At 35.9% G+C, this 26297-nt stretch overlaps 1 protein-coding gene across 6 annotated transcripts in view; it reads left to right on the top strand.

The window, feature by feature from the left end:
- The window catches only part of LOC130572170 (neurabin-1-like), a 39721-nt gene that overhangs the window by 10967 nt on the left and 2457 nt on the right, over positions 1-26297 (top strand). For 3 of the 6 annotated variants that reach the window (XM_057363650.1, XM_057363652.1, XM_057363651.1), the window contains 16 exons: positions 3209-3341; positions 3731-3851; positions 4365-4469; positions 4630-4750; positions 5139-5285; positions 7049-7102; positions 8929-9158; positions 10807-10903; positions 10984-11173; positions 11997-12160; positions 12914-13247; positions 14711-14795; positions 15714-15785; positions 16257-16452; positions 20232-20348; positions 25809-25997. In XM_057363650.1, coding sequence (XP_057219633.1) covers positions 3209-3341; positions 3731-3851; positions 4365-4469; positions 4630-4750; positions 5139-5285; positions 7049-7102; positions 8929-9158; positions 10807-10903; positions 10984-11173; positions 11997-12160; positions 12914-13247; positions 14711-14795; positions 15714-15785; positions 16257-16452; positions 20232-20348; positions 25809-25997 — 2355 coding nt within the window. The remainder of the gene's footprint in view (positions 1-3208; positions 3342-3730; positions 3852-4364; positions 4470-4629; positions 4751-5138; positions 5286-7048; positions 7103-8928; positions 9159-10806; positions 10904-10983; positions 11174-11996; positions 12161-12913; positions 13248-14710; positions 14796-15713; positions 15786-16256; positions 16453-20231; positions 20349-25808; positions 25998-26297) is intronic. The other 3 variants (XM_057363653.1, XM_057363655.1, XM_057363654.1) reach the window with 3 other exon arrangements.

The following is a 26297-nucleotide window of genomic DNA, read 5'->3' as shown; positions in this document are numbered from 1 at the left end:
TCAAAAAGTGATTAATTTTTCTGCTGTGAAAAATGCAGCTGGTTCTCTCTCCAGRTAAAAATATATGCTGTTCAAGCACTAAGTATATTTGAAAATTTACTGTTATGTGTCTTAACAGTTTAATTAAAATAATTCTTAAAAATTCAGCCCTCTATCAGAACTTCTTTTAGTTTGAATTAATTTCATCTGTTCTGAAGGGAAAAGATCTTGAGTGAAAAAAAAAAATGCAGAAAGCAACTTGCTAGCTTGACAGGATCCAAAAGATTGGATTAATTTTAGGGCAGCCTCCTGRATATATAACAAGCTATGGTAAAAGGTTTGTGAAATTCTCTTGGCTTCCACAGTAAAGTTCATCCAGTTTTCCCCTATGCTGAGCCGATAACTTGTGTTTAYTGAAGTATATATTTTAAAAATACCAGTTGCACACTAATAATTTTTGCAATCTGTAGCTACCAGTGGCTTCTGAATAGGAAGATTAGAATTTCTTTTGTCTGTAGTGCATTTGATTCAGTGACTAAACCCTGCCGGACACAATGCAGGGATRAACATGTTTAGCTTTCTCATGAGTCTTCTAAACTGTGAACTTATATTATTTATTATCCACATTTTAACTGTGCCTAAMTGTTACTTTCGTTACTTGGCAAGAACAACTTGCTGAGCAGTTCTGTGTTTTCTATGTTAGTGTCAACATTTTTACTCTTTCTGTCTCATAAAAGATGAATACCATGTTATGATTCCACATGTACACAGCCTATCTTGTTTAATTGTGAGGTTATTGTTTTTAGAATATTACCCAAATATTGTYATATACTTGTCTGTCATCTCATCTACATCTGTCACTTTAGGATGAAAATATGAATTTTCTCTTAGTGGATTACTCAGAATTGATTTCAGATAGGCTTTTCTTAGAAAGCTAGTATGCATAAATATTAGTAGTCTTCATTTGCATAGGTATGTTTATSCTATTATTTTATTAATAATAACAATTATAAACATCACTGGAATCTCAGGGACCACTAGTTTTATATTCTGTTATCCTCTTCTGGCAGAGGATCAATTCTTATGATCAATTTTGCGTAAAAGTGAGCAAGTTTCATGAGACTGCCAAGTAAATTGTATTACTAAGTTGGAAAAATAATAAATATTTTTAGAAGTCCCAGAGATATTTTAATGCTGGTGGCCTGAGACTTGCAGCATACACAATGCTGTTGTTGTGGGGCAACTTTGCTTCCCCAAATTTCCAGCACTTTATAAATTGTTGTCAAGGAACCGGTCGCTGTGGTAATCTAATTGCTCAGCAGATAGTAACCACTTGCATTGTCTTCTGCTCTGTGAGTTACACCACTGAGTTATAGAGAATGAAGAAAATACAGTTATCACTGTCTCCAAAATGAACTACTGCCATTCTCCACATTTTGCTCATTCAGCCATTTGATAGTTAAGGAATCTTTTTAACATTATAGTCATATTCTTAATACTAGATTATATGTATGCTRATCTATACATTTTTCATGCCCTGGTATTTGATTTGTCCTTGAACTCACTAACAAGTTATCATTTCTCTGCTCATGAACTTCCTTTTTATCATTAGCTTAACATTTGTCTTACTATGATTTGACTTTGTTTTTGGAGATACTGCTTTTTCTGTTGGGATGAAAAGTAAACAAACTAGACTGATCTTGTTCCAAAGGGAAAAATGCTTCATGAAATGCTTCTACTGCATATCCTATTTGGTGATTTGGGGGCTGAGGAGGGTGACTAATTTAAAGAATTTGGCCACCTTTTTTCTGACAGTGGTAGAATAAGACCATTTAGATGGTTTTCTTTGTCTGTTTTGCAGATTTTTTCTGTAAAGTTTATGGAAGACATACTATAAGTGTGACTCTTGTCTTTCTGTGTCCAATTGTTGCCTACTGGTCTCTGTATGACAGTCACAAGGAGTTCATGTGTATTAGCCTTTATGTAAGGTTCTGGAAGAACAGCTTTAAAGGAAGTTGATTTATTGTGSAGAACATAAGACTTCTGAGAGCGGATTTCTTCCTTCCATTTCAGCCGAGTGGATCTAATCTTGCTTGCGTACTGGACTGACTATATGGCCATGCCATGTTTGTAGAGTAGATGTTTTGCAGGGTCTGGGAAGAATCTGAAACTGATCTCCACTTGTAGTCTGAAGGTGAAGCAGTAAGCTCATCATGGGAAATACTGAGTTATATTCGTTACTTTTTGATAATCTGTTTCAATGACCATTTTTCTGTGTCTGTGACTACTGCTCTGTAGAGTTAAAGCTATATTCTAGTGAATGTAAATTCGCAGGGAAAGTGTTAATTTCAGTTAATGCTGTCATATTTGCATGGTTGCAGTTACCTGTCAAGGTAGTCTTCATGGAAAGTACAACAGTTGCAAAAATTTATTAAGCCACTGTAAATGAACTTCATGTCAGTGCTGTATGTTCTTGATTAGGGAGATGGCTGCTGCAGCTGCCATAAACTCTGTGGTTTTTGTCTTACAGTGATGTTGAATAAAACATTCAGTACCTGCAAAACATTGGGCAGATAAACCTTATTTTTTAAGATAAACAGGGCTGCTATATTATTGTTCCTTTTTCCCCCTAATTTACCAGTTTAAATACAGTTAGTGAACATTCTGATATGTRAGATTAACCCTGTTACATGTAGTTTATTCTTCCTTTCTAGATTTCCGTCTTAATTTGTGTTGTTTGTTTATCTTTTATTTTCAACAATTCAAAAACTCAGCTGGAGTGATTGCTAAAAATAGTAATGTATGTAGCAAGGCATTTCCTTTTCCTGGGAAACTGTGTGATTGCCTTGCAAAATCAGAAAACTACGTCTGTTTGAAACACTGTAATTGGCAGATGGTGTGGGGGGAGGGAAGAAGAGAGGAAGGATTTGCTGGAATGTAGTCCTAAAAAAAAGTCGCACTATATCAAAGAGGAGATGACTGATTCCTTTTAACTATTTGSTGCATTTGCAAGATAAAATCAGTTAAAGTAATTGTTTTCAAACTTCTGAAATGTTTCTTCTGTGCTAGCTGGAAACTGGCAGCAGCAGTATTTATTAAATTTGTGGTTGTTKAGAAAATGAGATCTCTGAAAATACCACTTTAATTTCCTTGCTGATTGTCTTTCAATTATGTGATGTTTGAAAGGAGGCGAAAAGACATTCAAAAAGTTTTCTGTTCCATTTCTTAGGTTTTCAGTACTTACTCAAATGAAGACTATGATAGACGTAATGAAGAAGTTGACCCTGTGGCAGCCTCAGCCGAGTATGAACTTGAGAAAAGRGTGGAAAAAATGGAAGTGTTTCCTGTGGAAATTGAAAAAGGTGCAAGTCAAACCTTGAACATTTGCAAGAGATACTATGTGAACAAAAGATACAACCATTTTAAACTGTATATTCCCTGAATTTAGGTCTTGATTTTTTGAATGTGTTTTTAGGCTTTGATTTGTGGCTAGTTCTGGTGAATTTAGTGAGTGTTCATTAGACAGGCCTCTAGTTAGTTAAAATTGTCATATTGAATTGAAGTTAGGAAGGCTACAGGACAAAATGACTTTRAATGGTATCTAGATATAAAATATGTTCTATTTTTTCTCTTTTGAAAGTGAATTTCCATTGCCTTTTGTGTGGGAGGACTTGAAATGTTTTGAAAAAACTCAGTACTGCCAATTGTTACATCGTGTGTCATGCAGCTAATATATTTTTGAATCCCCTAGGTGACAGGGGTCTGGGCATCAGTATCATTGGAATGGGAGTTGGTGCTGATCAGGGACTGGAAAAACTAGGTATTTTTGTAAAAACAATAACAGATGGTGGAGCTGCTCAGAGGGATGGACGGTGAGTTTTTCTTTGAATTGATTATGCTTTTTACAAATTTCCAACTGAGCCTGGTTGCTTTCATTAGATATGCTGAATACTGTGAATAAAAGTACAAAAACCGAATGCAGCTGAGTAAATATTACATTCCTGCTTTATGTTAATTTTTTTTAATTGGTTATTTACTATAGGACAATTTTGCTAAGTAACTGTAAATTTGCATACAGCACATATGAGAAACGTTTAAAATGAGCCTATGTGTAGAAATACCACAAAATTGTCTTGATGCCCCAGGACACCAGTCACTGTGTGAATAGTATAAAAAATATCAAGTCAAATACTCTGTAAGTTTTAATTGGTGATTTGCATAATAACAGAGAATGAGGAGACTGTTTTTAAGCAGTGAAGTTCAATGGAGTCAGAATTTGTCATTATAAATATTCATGAGTTTTAACTGATAYTTGTTATGTCAAAAATATTTCAAGCCAAAATACTTTTGTTTRACTGATAGCTAAGCATTTATTTATTTTGCAGAATTCAAGTAAATGATCAGATTGTTGAGGTTGATGGCATAAGTCTAGTGGGAGTTACTCAGTTCTTTGCCGCCACTGTACTAAAGAACACCAAAGGCACAGTGAGGTACGTATGTTTCCTTTTGTCATGTTTCATTCATAGAGAATGCAAAACCATAGTATGAAAATTTTACAGAGATGTTGTGGAAGGCAACAGCATAGTAAACTCATTTCTTAAGGTTATGTTTAGATTTTTACCTGCATGATAATTTGTTTTTTTCCTCTAGGTTTCTGATTGGGAGAGAGAAGCCAGGGGCAGAGAGTGAAGTAGCCCGTCTGATTAGTGAGACATTAGAGCAGGAGAGATGTCTCTACGAGCAGCACTATGGTCATGATGATACAGAGCAGGTAAAACATCAGACATACTCTGCTAATGGAATAACTGGGGAGGTTTAATCAAATTGAAGCAAAAAAAAAAGACAAAACGGCAACTTATTAAAAACAGGCAAATGCACACGATTATCACTTTGTCAGTAATCCAAAATATACTTTTAATTGTCAGCTGTATGTGGTAGTTTTATGCGTRTCTTTCTTAGCTTTCTTTTGTGGTACTTGGATGAAGGTGTTTACAAGTCATCTGTAACACTTAGGTATAAGAAATTAAAAAAGACTAGTAACTAGTCAAGGAACATTTTGCAGCTGTTTGGATTCCTTGATGGTGTGCTTTGGTTATTGCAATTACCATAATGCAAAAGTGTGTGTGTTACAGAATGTTATGCTTTTCTCATTTTGTCAGGATGATGACTATGATGATGATGAGGAGGATACATATGAGTCACATTTACATGGAACATCTGTAGAAGTTTTTGATCTTCCTGAAAATGAAGATATTGGTTTGCTACTGGATATGGATTCAGCACAGTCTCTTCTTAAATTTAAGGAGGTATTGTAGCAGTTTCTTAAATATTCTTTGTGATGCACTGGGGAACATCTGAACCTTGTAAGATTTGGATATAATCTTCATACCCCTCTCATTATTTTGGGGTCTTTTTCCCCAGCGTCACCAATAAATATCTCTGGTAGATGTCCATTGAAATGTAGGTCTTCTGTACTTTTTTATATCCCAGTTTCCCTATGCATATTTACACTAAAAAGTTTTTTTTTTTTTTTTTAAAYGAAATTTAAAGCCCTTGGGAACAGTRGAACCCAGGCCCACCTCTGTCCTTGTTATGGCTGAACATTGCATTGGGTAGATAGGATGCTTCTCCTAGTTCTTCTGTGGCCCATTGGTCTTTGCATGTGTTTTTGCTGCCCAGTAGAATGGCTTTARCTGCAGAGGAGAGCATGGCGGGAGGGGGCAAATATACCCATTCTGAATGGTGTCAAGTGTTGTGAGATGTTCCTCTAGAAAATGGGAAATACATACCTAATCTCTTGGTTTAGTCCCTGCAGTCTCCTGGGAAATCAGTGTACATAAAAGCACTTGATCCTGTAGTTAGGCATATTTTTGTCTTGGAAGGTATTTTTATGGTGTGTTTTTTGGAAGGAGTGGATTTGTGAACTCAACAGGACATTCCAGACTGTGAATCACAATTTAACATAATTGGAAATAGTACAGTTCTCTTTTCCCAGGGTTTTTATAAAAGAGCATATTTGCTTTATTCAGGGCTGTGGGATTTAGTCAGGGACGTAAATGATTCAGTCTTTGGCACTTAGGGGTCCAGGCTTCTCTGGTAGATTTAAGTGCCTGTCATTTTCACTCTTTGAGGAGAAAAATATGCTGCAAAGAATCTGTTTTGGCAGTTGCTATTTGTTGCAACATCAGCTTATTTTTGTGAAGGATTAGTMATTTGCACATCTCCTATGTTTGTTCTCTTGATAACATTGCAGATGTCATTGAGGAAGTAGAAATTGCAGGCTACTGATCTCTAGAGAACATTTACAATTCTTCTAGGCTTGGAAGCATAGCAGCAGGCTGAAGCATCTCTAATGCTATATTTACTTGSCATACAATTATATTCTTGTAGAATTATATTCTCTTAGAATCATTACTGTGCTGTTACTAACATAATCTAAATGAAGAATAGCCATGGATTCACTTGTTTTGATTTGTGTATGGTGCACTGTGCCTTGCCAAAAACTAAAATTTCCCCCCAGAGTTACCAATGGAAAGCAAGATACAAGGAACAATTAATACTTGTTAAAAAAAATCTTTACATTTGGCTTAAGTGTAGTCTTTTTTTATTTCGAATAATCCTATGAAGATATATGGTGTAAAAATACATGGCTTAATTTAAAACAAAGGCAGTACATTGATTCTAAAGTGCTGATTGTAAAACTATTTAGTACTGTTTTTACTTTATTCTGTGTAGAAGTTGTTATCATAAGTGCTTTGCTGCCTTTTCATTCCCCTGGTGCAGTGAAACATTATAGTAATCATCAATGTATTCTTAATGTATGGACAACAATGTGAGATTTTTAACTATAGGTGGTTACGTACTGTGGAGCTTTGGTGGGGTTTGAGTCATTTTTTTCTTTAAATAAAGCTCATGGTTACTTCTCCTGTAACTGACAAATAATTACATTGACTTTATGCCATTCTAACAGTGGTTTGAGGAAAAAGGGAATCATGGACAAATACTTAAAATTAGCATTTTCCAATGTAATTTTGTGTGTGCTCACACAATTTTTTTTCATYTGTTTCAGCTGCAGTTAAAACATGCAGTAACAGTAGCTGAAGTGAATCARCTGAAGGAGAAAGTAAGTTTTCAAAGGACATTATTTTATTATTGATAGGATTTTTTGTTGGATGGTTTGTTTTGGGGAYTTTTTGGTTATATTTTTATGGCTACTCATTTTACCAGGAATAGGCTGAATGAGAAAGGCAGCAATCCTTTTATGCCTCTGGGGCTATCCACTCTATGTCATACTAGACAGAGATTTCTAAGCTGAAGAGCTATACTCGAATTAAAAATTTGACAACAAAAAAAACCATGCAAAAATAAAAGGCAAATCCTCCCAATAAAACAAAAAAAAGACCTAAACAACCATACTCCCCCCCCAAAAGTCATACAAAACAACCAAAAAACCCATCCCCCAAGCCCCCACTTTAAAAGAAGGCTTCAGTATTACTGCTTAGAGTAACTGAATATAGTGGTGGACTGTATAAAACAGCTCATAAACAAATATGAGAATATTATCAGTGAATAGAACTTGTTTTATTTGAGAATTGTCTTGCCAAATCCATGGTTTGTGGCTGTCTTTGTTACCAGAAAGTTATTTCTGTTACCTGTTTCCCCTCTTTCCCTCCTCAAATTTCTGACCTGGTCTGGGCAGAGAGTTATTTTCTAGCATTTTTTTTTCCTGAAGATTGGTTCAGTGCCTGTGCTTGTTCTGAGAAAGGGCTTCTTGTTTTTTCTTGCTGCTTTTTCCACTGATGCAGATTTGTACATGGTCTTTTTCTAAAAATACTGTTTGGGAGCRAGCAGCTGCTTTTATGCCATTGCCCTTCTGTGTTGCCTTGCTCAGAAATGCATATCCTAGGACAAGTTGCAGCACATTGCTGGAAACAGATAGGAAGTGAGGAGGGCATAGTGCTTCAGTTTGCAATAGTTTTCAATAGCAATATCTATTGGAGCATTTCATGCACTTTGCAATTGTTGAGAACTCCCACAGTAGAGAGGTGAGGCAGACAAAGCTACTTATGATAGTTCCCTTTTTGATTTCTGACAGTTCYCTTCCTCTTGATATTTGGCCCAACTGGATTGCAAAACAGCTGTTAAAAATGTTGGTGTTAGTACAACTTGCACCCCTGTTTTTAGTTGAAAAAATTCTTGGTCCTTTCAACATCCTTGCTCTATTGGCATGTAATCTTAACTGGCTTCAAAAGTAGTGATTTTCTCAGTGTGAATAATGTCCCCAAAGAAGGRGGCATGGACAAACCAAGCAGTATCTTGCCTGTTCAGTCATCCAAGGCTTGGGTAGCTTCACATGTTAACATTTCCTTGTATAATGTGGCTGCTGTCAAGCTGAAGGGGTGGMATCTCTTTCCTTTATTGAGGGAATGTTTGGTGGGTTTTTACAGTAGCTCAAACAAAGGAAACCATGGGCAAGCCATCATTTATTAGAAGACCTATAAAGTTACCAGGGAAGATCAACTGGTTGTGTTATCTTTATTCAAAAAGCTGCTGGCAACAAAGTAGTAGGACAGGGAGTTGTCTTAGGTTGAGATGCTTTATCTCTAGTTGCCTTTGAAGGTATTCAAAATAGACCTCTCCAGAGATGTTAAGATATTGTGAGATCTTGAACAACATAAGCTAATAATAAAGGTCTTGGTCATTTTATCTCTCTAGAAAGAAGCAATACCAACGAGGAAGCAGTTAAAAACTCTTGGGCTTCAGTTCTAAGCTTGCTTAGATTAGCAAGGGTTGGCAGAGTTTATGGACACTTTCAAAGTTGTGTCCTATTTTAATATTATTGATAAGTATGTAATTATTATTAGCTATTCTCCACTGAAACATGTATCTATAACTTTTTTTATTTCATCTTTTAGTTTAAATTAATTCCTTAAGTGTTAATCTTTTCAGTTAAAAGTTGTCGAAGCAGAAAAAAATGAATGGAAATTTAATCGAGCCCAACTACAGCAAAACTTGGATGAAAGCAAAGAGAAAATTAAAAAGTTAGAGACCTACTGGTCAGAGGCACAAAATTTATGCAAAACAGTAAACGAGCGTCTTAAAGAGACTCAAGAACAATGTGATGCCCTTGAAAAGAAATACAACAAGGCCAAGAAATTGCTTAAAGATTACCAACAAAAGTAAGTACCCCAAAAGCAGGTYCATATTTATTGCTTGTATGTTTTGCACACTTTGGAGAAAGCTGTCAACAGTACATAGGGGGGTGGGATTTCCTTTACGCTCTTTTCACTTAATAGAGTTTATGGAAGCAGTGGGCTATAAATAATTTACATCATCATCTTCTGAAAAGGTTCTCCAAAAATCTTGCTGCTGATTTTGATTCATAGCTAAGGAAAACTATTTTATTTCTGTAAAAACTTCTTAAAAACAACTTAGTTAAAGAGCTGTAAGTCATCTATAATTTTTAAAGGGCTACTTGAAATTTGACRTGAGATGTTTGGCAATACCTTTTGCTCTTTGTGAAAAACCCTCTGCTTTGACTGACTTAAATGTAGAGTAGGCATCAAAGGGTATTTAATAATAGCCAGATACAAGAAATTTAGTCAGAGTTAGGAGTCACATCTTGGAGGAGGAATAAAAGGAACTGTGAGAAAAACTGGATTTTTTGGGATATGTATCTAGCCCACTAAAATGGGAGCATGGAAACAGTATCTTTAATGTGTTGAAGGGTTTGGGATTTTTAGTAGAAGTAATATTGTTTATTAGATACACCTGTTAGGACTTGAGCGCTGTTATGTGGTTGTGTCTAATTGTTCTACGTTTTTTCCTCTTAGCTAAACAAGAGGTAATGGGAAAATATTTGTAGATGTGTCTTGATCATACAGAACACAACTGTTGCTTTTGATGGTTGCTGTAAGCGTATAACAATCTTGCTCCCAGTTTCTGCACTTGCTACTTACTTTTAAAGGCAGTTTATATGATCTTCTGCTCTGTAGTCCACATCCAGAAATRTTACTTTTCACAGTACATTTTTGTGCTGTTTGGTGAGCTTTTTAAAGGTCTCCTTTCCCCTCTCCTCCCAAGCTTATCCGCATGGAAGTTCTAAAGTACGTKAAGATGACTGCTAACATGCTAGTTTCCATTGCTGCACTGTTGAGCAGATTCCCTTTTGCACATCAAATTCCTCATTTGATTGTTCCTGAAGCTTTTGTATCTATTGTGGATGTTWTATGCTTATTTTCTGTTTTTTTATGTTATTCCATATGACGCAAGCAAAACCAGCTTTTTTTTTGTTTCCTTCTTGTAGTCATTGTTTTTTTTTTGTAAAACTCAGCTGTTGCAATTGCTGTAGGATGAATCAAGTAGAAACTTGAAATGCAATTTATTTTCCTACAAAGAATTTTGCCATAGCTTTTGGAAGGAAAATATCTCTGTGTGCATGTATCTTTGTGGAAGAGAGTTAAGATGTAATGATCAGAGTCATGCATGTATTTCGGGCTTAAATGCATATGCAACTTGCCACTTTTAAAATGAGAGATGGTTGWAACTTTGCAGAAAAAGTGTTGCCAYGCATACTTTTTCTGCCCAGAGTAAATTACAGTCATCTGTATTTTCTTTTGAAGACCTTAAAAGCCTACAAATAGATGTCATTTTATGACATTATAAGATTAATGAATCAGTTATACCTTGCAGACTGATTTTTGTCACCATTTACTAATGGAATGCTTTTTAGTAAATGCACTTGTGCATATTTCTGTTTAACCTATTTTTCTGTATTTCTGTATATTACTGTTTAATGGACATATATATATATATTTCTTTCACCAGAGAAACAGAATTTATGAAGAAAGAAGAAGATCATTCAAAGCTACTTGAAGAGAGAGACCAGAAATATGCAGAACAACTGAAAATATATCAGGAAAAAGTAAAGCATTATTATATTTTGAAATAAACTTCTACATTCTTGGAGAATTGTATCTCACTTCTGAGTTTTAATTCTTGCAGATTTCGGAGCTTGAAAATAAATTAAAAGCGTATGAGAGAATGTCTTATGTGCTTGAAGGTGGAAGTTTATTGGAAGATGGCTGTCCAAGTCCAGGCCAATCTAATGAACAGTCAAAGATAAAAGAAGAAAATGGRAAAGAAACCAAATCAATAGAAGAAAGAATAAATTCTGTAGATATGCTAATTTCTGGTAAGTAGGTTGTAGGATTTTTGATTTGCACTTAAGGAAAATTAGGAGGARTTACATGTGTAGTGGTTTTTTTGTKGTKAAGAGAAAYGAAGYGTTTACTAWTTTGTATAGACTGGGTAAATGTTTGACCTGAGTCAGTGTGGCTACTTGAGTTTAGGTTTCCCCAACATTTTTAGTATTGTTGTAATGTATTTCTTAAATGTGGGAAAGAGAAGATAGAWGGAGGGACAACTATTTTAACCACTCTTCAGATTCTCTGTTAGTGAAATGAATAATGTTAGTGGGACTAAAATACTGAGGTATGTCACTTAAAATCCCATTAATTTTAAGTTATGATTTACAGCCAACTTGCTATGATTTATTTTGTCCTGTATTTTTTTGCCCAGAGTGTTGTAAAATAGCAGATGGAGGTACAAATGAGAATTGAATTTTTTAAATGTTCGGTAAATTCTTTCCTATTTCGTAAAGAGTTTCTGTCATAAATAATGAAGCTAGGAAAGCACATTTGGGCAYGAATTTTCATCTCTTTGAGAATAAAATTTAGTTTCCAAGCCATAATACAATTATATTCTGTTGGATTTTATTCTTTTTTATTTGAAGAAGTTGGGTAAAAGTATATTTCAAATTAATTAGAAATTGCTATTGCAATGTGTTAAAACAATGTAGTATGATATAAAAAGTATTTTCATATAGTAATGGGTAACAGAATAATTATGACTAAAATTTTGACTATTTTTCTGGACAGTGTGTTGTTGAACTTGCCTACCTAATTTTTGTTAGGTTTTTTTGTTTAATTTTTTTTTAAAGTACATATTTGTTGCAGATTTTGATGCTTTTGTTGGGGATACTCCCAGATTAGACACCAGTGCCCACAAAGCAAAAGCTCAGCTTGCTTTGAAAGTAAAACGCCAGCCACCTTCTCGATCAAAGCTGAAAGAATCTCTTGGGGGTGGACAACAGACTGCAAATCTACAGGTACTGACACTGGTGGGTAATCACACTCAGGATCCTGAGTATGTGTTGAGTTTCATCTCATATTGGTTGTATCAACAATTTTAAGTGTTCTCTATGCTTCATTCAGCCATAGCACTGTATTTTTATGCTGCATCAAGTGAAAAAACCTTTTTGGGTTTATATCATATTTGTGAACTCTGGCATATTTTTTGTGGCATAGTTAATTTGAAATTAGCAAAGAACTATACAAGCTTGTTCTACTTCTGCTTACTGAAAGATTTTGATACAGTGATGTGTTGTGAAATACACTGATTTATCTCGCTATTCCTTCATCTGGAACAAGTTAGTTACCGAATTTCCTCTAAAATTAAACAGTTCCGAAATGCTTCATTATTCCATAAGTCATCAGTTAGTTTACAAGAAGTTTATCAATAAAATGTTTCCATGTTTCTGGAAAACAATTGAAGAATTGAGGTGTATATATAGTCAATATATGAGAGATCCTGTCGCAGAAGGAGAACATTGAATTAATTCAGTTAGACTGCATTGAATTGGTATGGCCAAGGTGTACCAGAACATTTCTGAYTTGGCTGGAAAAAGATGATTTGACATGTGCAGAAATAACTGGTGGATAGATATTGAATCAGCATCACATGATTTAGGTGGTGTGTGTTTCTTGAACTGAGGAAGAAATTTGCTTAGCACATGCTTCCATCCTGGTAAAAGAGCGACAATCAATGAGTATATGTCATGTTTATCACAAAATGACTTTTGAATTTTTTGAAGGATGMGGATTCAGAAGATAGTGTTCTCACCAGAGAATCTTCCACTACATACCTAACAAAGGCCTTAGAAACAAGTGAAAAATTACCTCTCCCATGCCTGGATGATGCAGATTACAAGAGTGGAAAGCTTGAGAAAAGAGAGAGCACAGAAAGTCCTCTAGACTCAAGTCCTTCTGCTTCCACGCACTCTTCTCCAGTCCACAAACCAAACAAYGAAAATAGCACGGCCACCACTTGTTCACCTCCTCCTGAAGGGATGCCTCCAAATTCTCCTCAAGGGTATCTCAAGAATGTTAAGTCAAGAGAAGCAAAAGGGAAAGGGAAAGAAATGAAGGGTAAGACTTTAAGCGCTTACTATTTTAATTCTTYGGGATTGAAGTTTTACGAATTTTAGATGCAATCAGTAAAGGTCCTAATACATTTTTGCAAAACACTAGACTCAAAAGTGGTGATGTATTGGAGAGTAAGTTTGACAGATTTCCTGCTTCCCAAAAAAAATCATTGTTGGCTTTGTGCTTCCAGACATTATCCAAGTGTTCAAACAAGATACAKATTCTGAGTATTGTGGGAATTACTGCATTATTCATCATGCCCTTTTAGGATGTTTGTCACTAGAAGAAGGTTAAAGGTATTACAATCAGCCTAGTCACTACTAATCATTATTTGATAGGAATAGTTGGCATTTTTCTTATAAATAATTGAAAATGGGGTCTAATATAATCTTATAAATGTTTGATATTTTCTGTAATCAGCTAGCACAGATGTATAAAGGCAGATGATACTTGCTGTCTTTGCTATACAGCCCAGACAAAATTTTAATACCCTGAAACAGGATTTGTTTTATACTCTCCTTATTTTGTATGTTTCTGTAAAGTCTCAAACAAAAATAGTCTAAAAAGAACACCACTTATTAAGATGCATACCTAATATATACGTAATCTTGCTTTCTTTTCTGCAGCTTTTTTGTGATGGCAGAAGCATTGCAAACTTTTTTTTTGTTTTCTAAATTGGCCCCTGGATTTGCTAATTAATGCAGTACATCAAAGATGAGGATTAGTATTGAAAGCTCGCTCTTTGTGAGCAAAATGGCACTAAATGCTATTTCTGCTAGATTGTTACTCTTTAACTGTACTTAAATGTCTACCTATTATTTCATTGAATTAATCTTTTCTATTGCCTTCTAATCCAKTCATGTATCAGTCTGTATTTTAACYTACTGTGCTGTGTTTAAGAAATTACCTCTTTTCTTAAAATATTACTCTGGAAACAARTGCAAACAAACATTTATTAACAGTAATTCTTCTTGTTTTGTATTCAAGTTGACAGGAAAAAGAACCAGTTTAACTGTAGTTATAATTTATTGGATGCTACATATTTAGAAACTAATTAGCTAAAKTTCTAGTGTTGATCAAAAAACTACTGATTAGATATGCAAAAGTAGTCATAAACTAACTTGTTTTCCTCTAAGGAGTTACAACTGTGTTAAGTTTTACCTTTCTGTAGACAGTATAGAATTACTGTTTATCAAAAGCAATATTTTTGAAGAGTCATCAGCAACTGTTGTGTTGCCATTTTTCAGTGGCCTGGTACTTCCAGAATTATGGGAAGGTGCCATAGAGAATAACTCAGGCTTATATGGCTGTAGTATTTTCAGTTAGTATCTGCGTGCAAGAATGTGAATTTTAACACCGTCACCCAGGTCTTAGTATCTGACTTACAAGCATCATCATTARTAGTTGAAAACTGCAGATATTTTGAGAACAACATTTTTATTTTTCACCYCCTCTATGAAAAACAGAAGAAAAGAAAAATGAAGACAGGACAGTAGAAACAAATGAAGGAATACCATCAGGGAAGTCCAAAAGGAGATTTCCAGATTTTGGGTAAGATTTTACTTGTGTTCCTTTGGAAATAAGTGGTGTTCTGTGTTACTTTTRAGAATATCGTGTTCTCTAAATAAAGCAAGGTTAAGGAAATCCAGTAATGCTACTTCATAGCAACATCGATGGACAGAATCTTAATAATCTTGAATTCATAATATTGCATTTGTGTTTTTACCGCATTTTGATGTTATTTGTCAGTGGTTTTTTTTCCCCTCAAAGAATTTCTTGGGGTTCTTTTGTTTTTGTGTGAATAGACCACTATGAACCAAACTGCAAATCCATGCAGAGATTTATGTCAAAATCTTATTGGTGTTTCAGCTCTAATGTTACATCCTGCTAGGATTTGTGTAAAATAGATACCTGTCTTGCCTTCTTCCACAGCAGAGGTGTCATTACGTAGGGTTTGGCTATAGATGCTTCCTACTGAGCTGTTCCTTGGAGGCAGTAAATCTTGCTCCTTTGGAGATGGGTAAAGCTTGTTGAAGCCAGCTGACATTAAAGACTTAGACTGGTACTGCAATAAATGCATCATAATGTATAACATTAAAATCAACTAATTTTACACACTGTAGTTAGTGACTTTGCTCAATGCCCTGCACAGGAGCATTAATGTAGAAATGAGGTATGGTTTTCCTCTTGGTTGTATCGATTATATGCTAGGCTTCTTTAGGCATTTTCTGTATTTATTTTGGTTATCTGTGGCCTTTGAAATGGTACTGTCATGGTTCTTAAATGTAGTATGAATAACCATAACCTTTTTAACTGCATGCATAATCTGCAAAATCACGCTTTGTATAACAATACAAATGTGGCTTTTTGTAACTGTTGAARTCAATGTGAAAACTAACTGGCTGATTTTAAAAAATGTTGCACCAGGTAACATAAATGCTTTATGAAATTTGTGTTTTTTCACTTCAGCGGATTGCGGAAATCTGGGGGCAAGGGTAAGAAGCAAGAAAAAGAAAATCTAAGAGGTTCTCTGGAGAGCAGGTARTTCTTTTGTTTAATCCATACTGTTTTCCTAAAATTTGTAACTAAGAATTTCTATAAAACTGTTATTAATGTTTGATCTTAAAGTACATTCTTGTATAACAGTAGCAAAATTATGTGGAGATTTAATGTTACGGAGATGAGTGTAGGGGAGACAACAYTGAAACTGTATTTTGCTTAGGAAGATAAATGTTGAGTAAATTAAGTTAGTAATTACTTGAAATTGTTAAATTATGTGAAACAATGCAAAAGTTCTTAAATTGTGTTCTTAAATAACTCATTATTTTGCATGGATATTTAAAGGCAAGTATACGTTTTCATTTCAAGTATCAGTTGTTCTGTGAAACTGGTGAAAATAAGTGGTGTGTCTTGAGTTTGTTCTTGCTTTTAAGGGGATGGTTGTGTATTTGAGGGGCAGGATGAGGTTTTTTTGCTGTTGTTACTTAACATAATTTAATTTGCTTACCTCAGAGGTTCTCGAGAACTTCTGGATGACTCTGGCAACAATCTGTCTGCATCAGATTCRGATTCCCCTGCTCCTACCTGCATGCCCTTCTCCTGGTTTGGAGACAGCCACAAAGAGCCTCAGATTTCTAGTAGCAGTCTGCATGTTACTCAGAGTGGGCAGGATGGTTGTGAGCATGGTCAAGAGAAGAACAGAAGCAAGGTAAAGATGACTAATTTGTGTTTTGAATATTTAAATGTTGTTTCTTGATAAAGTAAAAACGTTAGTGGTTAGTATRTGGAAGCCTGATGACTCAGTCCTTGACTACATCACCTCTCACAAACAGTGCTGCAGAAGTTTGAGATATTACAGCCCTTACAAGCAGGAATTGTGTGAGTRTTCCTGTTCTCTTCAGCTGAAGCATCAGTAGAGGCTATTCAGGCTGTAGTAGCACCATCTATGGAAAAATCATAGGGCATGTTTTTTCACTGGTTGGTAATGCTAAAAGTAACACTACCTTCAGGAAAGTGTAGTTTTAAAAGCCAGATCTCTTTCCCAGACTAGTTCATGGAGGAAGCCTGCATAAATAGAGGTCAGCTGTCCAAGCAATTGSCCAACCAGTTCTTACCATACTGGAWTGTAGGGTTGGARTAGTGGACAGGTGGAGGAAGATGGCATCCTGGTTTTTATTAACAAATTCAGTATTTAAAGCCCTAGAAACAAATCTATAGAACACTTTCTTTCAGGAAACTTCTCCTGAGTAATTAATAATTTCAGCCTTTTAACCAGATCTTGAGAGTGAGGGTTCACAGTTCAGTTTATAACCATAGTTACCATCTTCACAGTTCTTAACTATTTTTAAAAAACAGCTTTAGAAAGTAAAAGGTTTAATGTGGGTGCTTTCTGAATATTTGGTAACACCTATTTCAGTGTAAGACTGTTCCTAGTACTTTTATTAACCTCATTCTAGTTTCCTTAGGATTTTGTCAAATTGAAAATTGCATTATTTGAGTAAGTTTATAAGATAGGTTTATTCTTGAGTTTCACAYTTTTTCCTCACTTTGGATGGCTGAAATACCCTTTCATGTTTTGCTTTTCTTCTGTGTTGTTAGAGAGAAATGAGTTCCATGTCTGAAAGAGAAAGTTTCCAGTTGTAGTCCAGGAAGTCACTGATGTTTTGCAGAGATTGCAGATAACAAGTTTGTTTTCCATGTTTCCAGATACTGATTGCACTAAAAGGCTGTTGTAGCACCGTTTTTTTAAAAATGCTTTGTTTCCCTAGTGTGAAACTACAGTCCCTGGGTAGTAGTAAATTGTCTGCATACTTAGTTTTTAAAAAGTAGAGAAAGTGGTTTTAGAACCATACAGTCCTTGTTATAACACAGGAGCTTAATACGAGTAGAAACTTTTTAATTTCTGAAGTAGAACAGAACTTTGCAAAATATTGCCCAGTGTGTGTCAGTCTTATGTATTTATAGCTCCTGCATTGTTCGCTTCTGTTGAAGCATGCAGTGGCCAAAAGAAGTTTTTGTAAATAACCCAAGGATTTGAAAGGTATATGCATATACTTTGATACAATTTTTGATTAAATAGGAGTTCATGGTTGGTCTCTTAATAGGCTGTAGCAAAGCTATCAAAAGGTGTTTTTTGTATAGATAAGCATTCAGTGATTTTGTCTTTTGAAATCCTTGGTTCAGAAAAACCCATTCGTCCCACTTCATTGCTCCTTTCTATCTGATTYGAATAATTTTTCTAAGCATAGTCAAAGTCCCACTGCTGTATTTGTAGTATAAGCAGCCATAACACAATGTGCTTAAGCAGCTCTTAAAGTTTTCATATAGATACCTACTTCTTGGCAATCAAAAAGTTATGGATCTTAGTTTGGATGCTCTCTTCCTTTCCACGTTGTCCTGAAATAATAGTCTTGTCTTCTTACTGGTCTATACTTACCAAGTTGATTACCACCTCAACCTTCCAGCTGGTTTCTTGCCTACTGCTTTGCGGTTTTTTTGTTTGCTTCTCATGCTCCAGTATGTAATTGCTGCTTGCTGCTCTTTTCCTTAGTGCCAGTTGCAAACCAGCATGTGGAACATTATGCAAGTCTCCAGCTATATTCCTGCTTTGTAAAATGGTAGAAAGCTGATCCCATTGAAGAACAGATTCTCATACAAGGATTAATCATAAAATCATAGTTTACCKCTCCAAAGTCAGGCTGTTTTCCCTTTGCGATGTTTGGGGTCTTTTGTGAAGATGRTAATGTGACAGTAGCTGCTGCCTGGAATGAATGAGTAATTGTTGTTGATATTAACTTACAGTTAATAATTACATTTGCACAGTAACAAGGCTTTAKCTTGTTGTGCTATGAAAAGACATTAAAGCTGACAAAGAAATATGCTTGACCACTCAGCAGTGAGTCTTCTTACTGAAACAATATAAAAGCAAGGGACAAAGTCATCTTCCCAGAATTCAAGGAAAGAATACTCCTTTTTGTTGATATTAACTCCAAATTCATAAATAAAGCAATATATAACAAGTACAGCAATAGCAGCTATTCCTTTTATGTCTSTAGTATCCCATTTTATCATGTGACAGCATTTCTTAAACAGAGGTAAAAGTAGAAACCGTAAAGTAAGAACTTGGTCATGGAAAAAATCTGTAACTGTTAAACCAAATCTTTTGCATTGTGTATAATTTTTTGCAGTTGTGTTTTAGCATTGCTGATGTAAGGAGTATCATTATATTCCTYATTAGATGGTTTCTGGTTTTGCAAAATTTCCCTTTTAAAGTTACTGTGATTAGAAGGTTTTCATTTTCTTAAAATGATTCTGAAGTTAGTTTTAAACTTACAGTACAAAATAGAGTCAACTTTTTGATCCTTGTGGAAACTAGAAACACAGGAACTAAAATCATGTGTGCTTGCAGGCAATTCTTAAATAATCCCTTTACATAAATCTGTCCTATTCTCTGATACAATACACACACATACATACTGGATCCTGCTTTTTTAGGATGCTAAGATGGGCATAGAGATCCAGAAGCTTTCTTTAAAGACAGACTAGGTATAATATCTGAATGTAAAGAGAAGTGCTGTGAAGATTTTACATTCTTTCAATYTGATAGTCATGTTATAGTACATTAGTCATGTTTCTAACCTGAATTTTAYTTTTTTACTTCTTAAGGAAATTAATCTTCAACTAGATCAGGTTGCTCAGAGCTCTGTTAAACCTGAGACCCTGAATGTTTCCAAAGATGGGATATCCACCACCTCTCTTGGCAACCTGTGGCAGTTTTTTACCACCTCATTGAAGCTGTTAAGTGAACTGCAGTACACTACAGTACCTTAAATCAAAATTTAAAGTTGTGAGAAAACTGGTCCTTGGGCAAGCTTTGTATTTTCCATTAATGAACTAATTTAAACCCTATTTATTTTACTGTTGACTGCCGTAGTTTGACAGTGGGCAGCTGAGAAATCTAAGCCTAGTTCTTGTTTTCACAGCTTTGTAAGAGGTGGGGGTGCTTCTGTGCCATGAAAATCTTAATGACCATAAACAATTAGGACTGATTTTTATCTTGCCAACAGAACACCACCTTCTGAAGCACATTCATAGTGCTTGTGGAGGTTTTAGTTTAATACAATTCATCATGAATAATTCCATTAAATGCAGTTTAAATTGCTTCTCCCARAGTGTGGTATGCCTGCTAAAAATGTAACTGATGCGTTTTCTTGTGTACTTTAACACCATTTCAGGTTTTGGCCGATTCTCAACACAGGTTGCTCTTTTCGGGGATGTTGCTTCAGTTTTGTTAATGTGTTTCTGAATTCAGGAGTTTAACAAAAACAAGTCAAATGCTTGATGTAGTTAGTACATTTCATAGGTGTTCTAAAGGTAACTGAGTCATACTATTTTTTTAAACCAAAAATGGAAATTAGTAGAATGTCACCTAATGACCTGCTTTKCCAAGAAGTGAGTTAATAAAACATTATTTCCACTTGTTTGCAGAGTAGAATTGTCATAGATGATACTTACCATAGCAAGCCAAGTTGTGAACTTTCAGGGTTAGTGACAGAACCAAATCTGTCAGGTCGTTCACACACTTTAACCTTCTCTTCAAATGAGGTGAGTTTCAAAGTGTGTATATGTGTCTTGTTGATGTTGTTCACACTACAGCATGTTTAATAGAAACAGATGTGTGTAATATGAAACCTGATGGCTGTTCCATATATGAATGTTGAAGAGCACTGTTAAGAAGCTTTTAATGAACTAAGGACGTGCACTAGTGGATGACATATCAGCCCATGTATTCTCATCCTATTTATACCATAAAAATTGGAGTAAACTCTCTGATCAAATAGCAGTTTTTAATTTTAAGTATAATGCCATTCTGTTCCATTAATTTAAAGCAACTTTCTGGGTGAATGAAAACTGCAACGTTTTTGACCTTCACGTCTGTGCAGGTTTGTTTTACGATAAAACTTCATCTCAATAAAATCGAACATAGGAATAAAAGAAAGGAAAAAAGAATATGGCAGTTTTGAGATATAGGTAGAAATTATATACCTGAAAGTCTGTTCATTTCCCTGGAGAACTAATTCCTTTGGCTACAGTTGAAATCTAAAGTTCACACTTTGGTAGAATTCTGAGATACCRTCTCATTTGGTGTTTGACTGATGGACATCTTTATAAATTAAATCCTTTTGTTTAGGGAAACTCATTAAAAACTGAACATAGTTATCTTACAGAAAATGAATTAGCAGACCAGACTTGTGAAGCTGGTGGTTCATGAATGGGACAGAATTTTATTAGCTGTCTTAAGTTAGTCTTCGGTAAAAATCTTAAAATATTCCAGTAATATGTAGAAAATCAGAGCAATCTTACAACCAATGTTGTAATTYGCTAACATAAAAATCTGAGGTGTCAGAAATCATATAACTGATTTACAGGTTGTAGGAGTGGATTCATTTTTTACTGGTTTTTATTGGAGATAGCAGTCATAGATTATTAACCAGAGTTCGTCTGGTTTTCATTAGATTTATCTTTGCAAATTCTCCCTGCAGTTTTTAAAATGGAACAGTTCATGAATGGAATATGTGTTTCTAAAACTTTGAAGCAGTATGAATTGTAAGGTTTTACCAAAGAGATCTTATTGAATATAAGTTCTTTGATAAGTATTACAAACTTTCAGTAAACTTCAAGTTCTCAAACTCAAATGAGAACTGTCTATTCCTAATTGTCCAYGTGTAAAGTGATGATTTAAGCCTCTTTTTGTTACAGATGAGTCTAATTCCAGTGTTCTGTCTAGTTCATATGTTGCTTATTGTCCTGGTTTTGCACGACCAGTGAAAGCTGTTTGTACRTTTTCAGTAATTACATTGATTATCAAGGGTCTCTGCTGAGGAAAACGAAGAATAAGCTCTTAACTATTTTCTTTTTGGAAAGCAGGATGTGTGCAGTGAAACATAGTTCTGTTCTGATTTTTGTTTGTAAATTTGGAGTCTAGATCTAGGAAAAAATAAGTAATCACTCTTACAGCAGTTTGGTGTATTTTGAATCACAGAATCAATTAGAGAAGACCTCTGAGATCATCAAGTCCARCCTATGGCTGAACACCACCTTATCAAGTACACCATGGCACTGAGTGCCATGTTCAGTCTTTCCTTAARCACTTCCAGGGACAGTGACTCTAGCACCTCCCTGGGCAGCCCATGCCAATGTATAATCACCCTTTCTGTGCAGAAATTCTTCCTGATGTCCAACCTGAATCTTGTCCCTCCTTCCAGGGAATTGTATTCCTATTGAATGATAAGGTCCTCCTGAGCCTCTTCCAGGCTAAACAACCCCCGCTCCCTCAGCCAGCTCCTCACAGGACTTGTGCTCTGGACTCTACACCAGCATCACTGCCCTTCTYTGGACYGGCTGCAGCACCTCAGGGTCCTTCCTGAGCCCAGAACTGGACACAGCACTCRAGGTGTGATGGCACCAGTGCTGAGTACAGGGGAGCAATCATTGTCCTGGTGCTGCTGRCCACACTATTCCTGATACAGGCCAGGATGCCACTGGCCTTCTTGGCCACCTGGGCATTTGGGCTCRTGTTCAGCTGCTGTCACCCAGCACCCCGAGGTCGTTTCCCACTGAGCCACSTCCCAGCCACTCTGCTCCCAGCCTGTAATGATGCATGGGTGTAGGACCCAGCACGTGATCATGTTGAACCTCATATTGTTGGCCTGGCCAACAAATCCAGCCTRTCCAGGTCCCTCTGCAGGACCTCCTACCCTCCAGCAGATCAACACTCCAACCTAACTTGGTGTAGTCCATGAATTTCCTGAGGGTGTACTCAAGTCTCCTCATTCAAATCTTCAGTAAAGACAGGAGCAGGATCCTTAACCTCATCTCTCAATCAGTATAATTTCTACCTGATGGGTTTGTTTGGATGGTTGGTAAATGCAGCAGGAGTTGTGCTAGCCAGTGTAACTCCAGCTTTCAGAGGAGCAGGCCACTGCACACTGCCTTACAAGTCCTGGAATTGTTAGGAAATGAGATGGAAGCACCTCTTAGAGATCTAGATGGGGCAGCACTGAGGAATCTGCCTCTGCTGGACAGGTGCTCATAGGCACCTAGTGACTGCCTAGTGAGAGTTCAGTTGTTTGCAACCAGCTAGTTACAGCAGAGGAAATTCCCTCTTCACCAGCTTCACAGATGGTTAGCAAGCTAGCTGGGTAATCCTTCTAATGTTCTTAATGTGTTAAATGGTGTGATGGCAGTGGTATTTTCTTGGGCTTTATATTTTTATCTCTAGAGTCTCTATTTGCTTTCTGAATCACATGCATTTTTATACAGGAGCACATGGCTTTCTCATSCTCCCATGCCTTAGAAGTAGTTTTAGTTCTGTTTTCTGAATTTGCTGATCTCTGGTGTGTGTAGTGGCTGTCTTGGGGACTGTAACTTCAGTATACAAGCAACCTGGCACATCCCTTCTGCCTTGGGAAAAAAATGATGTAGAGCTATTAGTTAATGATCAATAAGCCTTACTCAAAAGTTGGTSTTCTTCATCTTATCCTTCTGCAGTTTTCACTTTCCTATTTTTATTCTGAAAAATAGTTGCAAGTGCGCTTTCCCTTGCGCAGTAGTGAAAAATTCAAATTATACAATATTAAATATCTTTGAGGAGATGATGTATGTGTGTTGTAGCACAGATTCAGGTGTTGCTACAACAACTTCCGGTTTTAGGGTTTTGTCTTTTCCAATGTGACGTAAAAGGAGTTTTTTAGCAAACGATGATGCTGAAACCCTAAAATGCAGTTCATAGCTAATCCTGGAGGAGTCCTCCACAGTGCAGATTGTTAGCTGCCCTGATCGGTGCTGCTTGGGAAACTGGTTCAGAGAGCCCCAAGATTCTCTCAGGGAGCAGCATTTCTCTGACAAAATGTAAGAATTTTTTTTTACACTTCAAAATTATAGAAGCAAAGTTTTTGCATGACTTGCACAGATTCAGTAAATCTAGAGTGAGTTCCAGCTGGACTAAAACACTTTACATATTTTTTCATGTAAAGGAGATACATAGATACACACACACAGACACCTCAAAGGTTAAAAGTACATAGATACATTAAAAAATATGTATGTGTCAGTATGTATCTTAGTATTTCTTGTGGCTGATAGACCACACCTATTCAGAGACACAGGTCAAAATGAAAATGTGAAGTGTTTACACTTTGTTATGTCTTATTCATGAACACTGCTAGTATGATACAAAGTTACCAATATGTATTTTGTACTGCAATATCAGGTTGGGGAGTGCTGTTATCTAAAATTACTAAAAATAAATGTGCATTTTAACATTCCTGTGGTAATTTATCCAACTAATCTTCTCTGTACAAAGCATCTCAAGCTTGATAGCTTGGATGGAAGACTCAGTGCTCCAGTTGTCTTGATACAGATGCTGTTTGGAGCACTTCATGCCAAGCCTCTTCTAGAGCCCTTTGCTGTTATTTTATGCAAATTGCTATTCTTCTTTTGCRCATCAGGAAGGCAGATGTGTTCGCACTTGTGATATCTACATAAGCATTTTAATTTGGATAAGGAGTTCATTTGTGAAATAAATATTCTGATTGTTCCCACTTGCCTTACTTTGATTTATCTTGGAAATCAAATCAGCTGTGCTCCARCAGTGGTCCTGCAAAATTCCAGCTGCTAGTGGCCACTGAATCTTTGTGATCAGACTAGAGCGATTTAGAATTGAAAATCCTTTCAAATGCTTGTAGTGTGGATTTTAGGACCTCAGCACAAACTGTTCGGCTTTACAAACTCGTTCCTATTTATCTGCATTGCCTCCTAATGTAGCCACTGTCCTTTGTTTTACAGACCAGRGAAGGCAAATCCATTTCAAATTACGCATATTCCTTCACTATATTGGAAATGTGAAAATATGCATGTCTTCCACGTTGCGTGCTCAGATCCAGTTGTATGATCAGATCATGTGACAGGCCTACATCTCACTATCTTTGGCTTCTAATCACCACATTTATTTTGTTACATCAGCTCTCCCAATATCCCATCAAATAAGCTCGAGTGTGTGAGATCCCTTTGACTGGCAGTTGTAGTTGTTCATTTGTGACTTAAAAGGGTCATGTCTCAAATCCATTACTGGAAAAATGCTCATTTTATGTTTATAAATGAGTGTAAGGCTAGCTGGAAAAGGGGGCATATTTTCTGCTAWTTGCAAATATCTTTTGATGAGTAGTGGAAGTTGCCCAGTAGAGCAGTCTGCAAGCCTAATGCAGCCTATACTCAGTCATGGGCTAGTGAGAGATAATTGTGGATAGTTAATAAAACTTCAGTTAACTGATGTTACTGATTCAAGTACCACAATTTAATTTCTTCTCTACAGATATTGAGCTCTGTTGTGTAGCTTTTCTTTTGTGATAAAGTAATGGTGCTTCAGGACAAAAGCAGTACCTTTTCCTCTCAGAAGCAAAATGAAATTGAAATTGTCTTGAAAGCTCTGTGAGCTGACAAACTGTCTTTTCAGAGGAAGTTTACGAGCTGCTATGTTTCTGAAATGGTGATCTTCTATTTGGGCACGCCTTTCAAAATGTTGATGTAATAGCACTGGAAAAATGAACAGTCCTCTCTTCTACAAATGTGCAAAACGTCTAGTMAAACTGTACTTAAAACACTCACCAGATATACTGACTACTAGAATTGCTTTTATTCTGGATTTCCATCACTTAAACAATAATCAGTAATAGAGTTGAAGTGCATGATGATTTGTCATGCTGTGTATGGCAGCATCTAACATTAAGATAGAGCTACCTTAACCACCTAACTGAGGAAGTGTGTTCATTGTTTGGATAGGTCCAATTTACCATTTAKGTTTTCTGTTTCTGACTTAGTGTGTGTTGAATGTTGTAGTGTCTTCTTGTTTATAGTAAACCAGGCAAACTGACCTCAAGAACTTAAGTCCATTTGGAGTGGAGCATGTTTTAAAATGCATTTTATTAATCAAACCCAACTGTCAACTGGAATTCAACATAAAGTCAAGTAAAATATTGCTTATTGTGACTTTTCTCAATTGGTTAGGCATTAGATGATGAATTTACAACAACAGGAAAGCAGAATCAATGGCACAGTAGACCTATTTCTGAATGGACCACCCAGCAAGTATGCCATTGGTTAATGGGAATGAACATGGAGCAGTATATTACAGAGTTCACAGCTATGAATGTAGATGGACAGCAATTAATGCAGCTCGACAGTGAGAAATTAAAGGTAYGTGAATATCCCGCGATAGATTTGTAACTATATAGGTTCACTGCTTATTCAGACATTTTTAACCTACTAAGTTCCATTTCCTGGTTTTGTGGCTTTTTGAGCGATAGAGTTATTTGCTCTGGTTATTTATTTTATTTTTGAGTTAYTTGCTTTTGAAATATTTGGAGCCTACATAGTCAGATGCTAATTAGTAATTGATTGCAGAATTAAAGACAGGCTGTTTATAGCCAGAAAAATAACAAATATTTCTTCCTTGTTTGTATCTTGAGAAAATGACAGTAAGCATAATTGTCCAAG

The sequence above is a fragment of the Malurus melanocephalus genome, unplaced genomic scaffold (assembly GCF_030028575.1).
Source record: "Malurus melanocephalus ecotype Western Australia unplaced genomic scaffold, MMel_1.1 scaffold_30, whole genome shotgun sequence".
Taxonomy (NCBI): Eukaryota; Metazoa; Chordata; class Aves; order Passeriformes; family Maluridae; genus Malurus; species Malurus melanocephalus.
The sequence above is the reverse complement of the archived record's forward strand: the minus strand, read 5'-3'. Positions and strand labels throughout refer to the sequence as shown.